This window comes from Solanum verrucosum, unplaced genomic scaffold, assembly GCF_900185275.1.
Source record: "Solanum verrucosum unplaced genomic scaffold, falcon-dt-bn FXZP01000180.1, whole genome shotgun sequence".
Taxonomy (NCBI): Eukaryota; Viridiplantae; Streptophyta; class Magnoliopsida; order Solanales; family Solanaceae; genus Solanum; species Solanum verrucosum.
The window spans coordinates 145,316-148,674 of NW_026020402.1; the positions used below are offsets into that span (position 1 = coordinate 145,316).

The 3,359-nt window shown below is 32.7% G+C and overlaps 1 protein-coding gene across 1 annotated transcript; it reads right to left on the minus strand.

The window, feature by feature from the left end:
• Nucleotides 1–409: 409 nt before the first annotated feature.
• On the minus strand, nt 410–2,303 carry LOC125840079 (anthocyanidin 3-O-glucosyltransferase 5-like). The gene is made up of 2 exons (XM_049519068.1): nt 1,509–2,303; nt 410–1,063 (listed from the first exon to the last, which is right to left on the minus strand). The coding sequence occupies exons 1-2, from the start codon at nt 2,271–2,273 to the stop codon at nt 410–412; spliced, it is 1,419 nt and encodes a 472-aa protein (XP_049375025.1). The 5' UTR covers nt 2,274–2,303.
• Between the last annotated feature and the right edge of the window lie 1,056 nt (nt 2,304–3,359).

Here is a 3,359-nt window from a genome sequence, read left to right on the forward strand (position 1 = left end):
GCTACACGCATGAAAAGCCAACAAGCAATTTATTCTTAATTGAAAATAAAATAAAATTGACCCTCAATTATCTCGTATGAATATTCTTTACAAGCTCACACATTGTATTGTAAGCTACATGCATGAAAAGTCAAAAAGCAATTTATTCTTAATTGAAAATAAAATAAAATTAGCTCTTAATTATCTCGTACGAATATTCTTTACAAGCTCACACATTATATGGTAAGCTACATGGATGAAAAGCCAACAAACAATTTATTCTTAATTGAAAATAAAATAAAATTGACCCTCAATTATCTCGTACGAATATTCTTTACAAGCTCGCACATTATATTGTAAGTTACACGCATGAAAAGGCAACAAGCAATTTATTCTTAATTGAAAATAAAATAAAATTAATGACCCACAATTAACTTGTACGAATATTCTTCACAAACTCACACATTGTATTGTAAGATGAGCCTCCCTCACTTAGTGCATTTTCTGCACTTAGCTTTAATTTCTTAACATTTTCCCTTATGCTCTTCTCTTCTTTTGTATGCATTAAAATCCTTACCATTTCTTGAATCTCCTCTCTCTTCACCAATTTCTTTGTCGGCAAAATCATCGGTCGAATCGCCACCCCTAACTCCTCCGTGAGCATGGTTGAGTTCATTTTTTGTTCGGCATGTAATGGCCACGCAATCATAGGAACCCCACTCGTAAGGCTCTCAATCGTCGAATTCCATCCACAATGAGAAATAAATCCACCAACAGACAAATGACTCAAAATTTCAACTTGTTGGGCCCACATAGGAACTACTAGGCCCATATCTTTTGTCCTAGTTAAAAAACCCTTCGGTAAGTATTCCAACGAGCCACCTGTATCGTTTTCATTGGAGTTTAAATATGCACTATCTGTACCATTATCGGATGGTGGACGTACTACCCAAACAAATTTGTGCTGACTTAACTCCAAACCCCATGCAAGTTCAATTATTTGTTCAGATGAAAGGGTTCCACCACTTCCAAATGATACATATAGAATTGACTTTTGATTTTGCTTGTCTAACCAATGAATCACCTGTTTGAAAATATAAACAAAAGGACAATAATTTGGACTTGAACTATGCATGTATAAAATTAATTATAATAGTCTTGATTTCTCGTATGGTCACCTAATTAGTTATTATCTTAGAAAATTACTTTCTATATTTAATAAAATTGAAATAAAAAAGAAATATTACATTCTCAACTAATAACTATTAGTTAAATGATTATTTCAGAAACCATTTTATCATATATGACAAGTCCTTAGATTTTAGCAACTAATGATTTTAAGTACAAAATTTTGAAAGCTAAGTGTTTTCGGAGTAGATGAAGAAAAATATTTGATACTCCACTAATTAATACAGATTTTTCTGCAAATTGAAGTAACTAAACAACAACTAATGTAACAATTCATTTCATTTGAAGACACGACTTAAAAAACTATATGTATATTATTTAAACAAAGTCTAATATATTACCTCATCATGTTCAGTTATGTCAACTGTTCTCCTCAAGGGACCAATTGGGTAAATTGGACAACGTGAAACTGATCGCAACTTTTCATTACTTCGAAGCGCTTTAATAGTCTCCTCCTCTAACTCTTCCCATGTATTAGTCAAAATTCCATCAAAACACGTATATTCCAGTGCTAGCTTAAGATATTCATGATATTGTTGATCGCTCCGATCCATCATGGGATCCATCACATCATCCGGTCGTAACGCTTTGCAACCCGGAATTTCCAAAGGTTGTTTAAGATCAACATATTCGCCTTCAATTTCTTGGTCAAGAACTTGTTGGTACATAAATAACGCTAATGACCATGCATTAGTAGGATGGAAAACATATTTAGGAATGTTAAATTCTTCGGCTATGGGTAATATTTGTGTGCCAAAAATGTCGACAATGAGAGCAACTAGACGATGGTTCATTGAAGCTATGCCTGAACGAATTTCAGGCAAAGCTTCGCGAACCAATATACGTAATTGAGTGAAAAGTTTAGTATTGGAATCAATTAGGTGGGAAATATCGATCGATGGAACGGGAATAATTTGGATTGTTTTTTTCTCATTGAATTTCTTGAGGAATTCGATTTCGGGTGATGAAGAGTTGGTTGTGATAGTAAGAATTGTAATTTTAATATTATGATGAGTAGCTAATCGATTGCCTAAAACTAGTACTGGGATTAAATGTCCAATGCCAGGGCTTGACACTATAGCAACATGAAGTTGTGTGCTATCCATGGAAAAAAGAGAATTTTGTAACACTATAGTTGGAAAAGAGAATTAAAAATGTTGATGAATTTTACAAAATGAAAGTGTTTAGGTATGGGCTTTATAGGAATCACAAAGTTTAGAAAATCATAAATAAATGAGAAACTTACGGAAATCTTACTAGATTAGAAGTTAATTATATACACTTTACTTCGCAATCATACAAACACTACAAAAAAAATGTGAATTCTATGGGGATTTTCCTGGAGATAAGTATGAAAATTCGCAGGAAACTTATTTTCCTGCTAATTTTCATACTAATTCTCAGGAAAATCCCCATGTAATTCACAGTTTTTTTGTAGTGAAATCTTTCTAGATTTTTGGTGTGTCCACAGATATATGTATCTCGGGATACATGGGTAAAAATTAGATGTAATATGTTCTAGATACATTCTAGTATTCGCATGTATCTGAGATACATAGATAAATGTCGCTCGTCTCCACCCTATCGCACTCTTTCTCTATTTTAGTGTATCTGATAGCAAATATATTTATATCTAAGTGTATCTTCCTCGATATGTAGTAGAAAATTCTTAATTAGCGATAAAATACATAATTATTTAAAAATATAAATAAAATCAATATATATTATATGCAATGGCGGAGCCAGAACTTTGACAAAGGGGTGTCAAAATATAAAGAAGTAAAATCGCGTAGAAGTCAAGGAGTGTCAATATGTAATATATATACATAAAAAAATATTTTTAGTCTAACTACACAATGTAATTTTTCTGACGAAGAGGTGTCGGTCGACACCCCTCAACTTCATGTGGCTCCGCCACTGATTATATGGATATATATTTAATCATATAGTTTTCCCTAATAATTTAATTTTCAGCAAGGACAGTAGGGTCAGTAGATTTGAGAACCACAAATATTCAGGAACCCTTAAAGCTTCCTAGTACTACAAATAGTGTTTGTTTGGTGGTCAGGACTCCTCTCCATTTCTCTTTTCTTCATTTTCTCTGAATTCTTACTTGGATGGGAGACACATAACATTAATCTATGACTTATATTCTTAATCTAAGCAAGAACTTGGAAAAATGGAGAACGGAG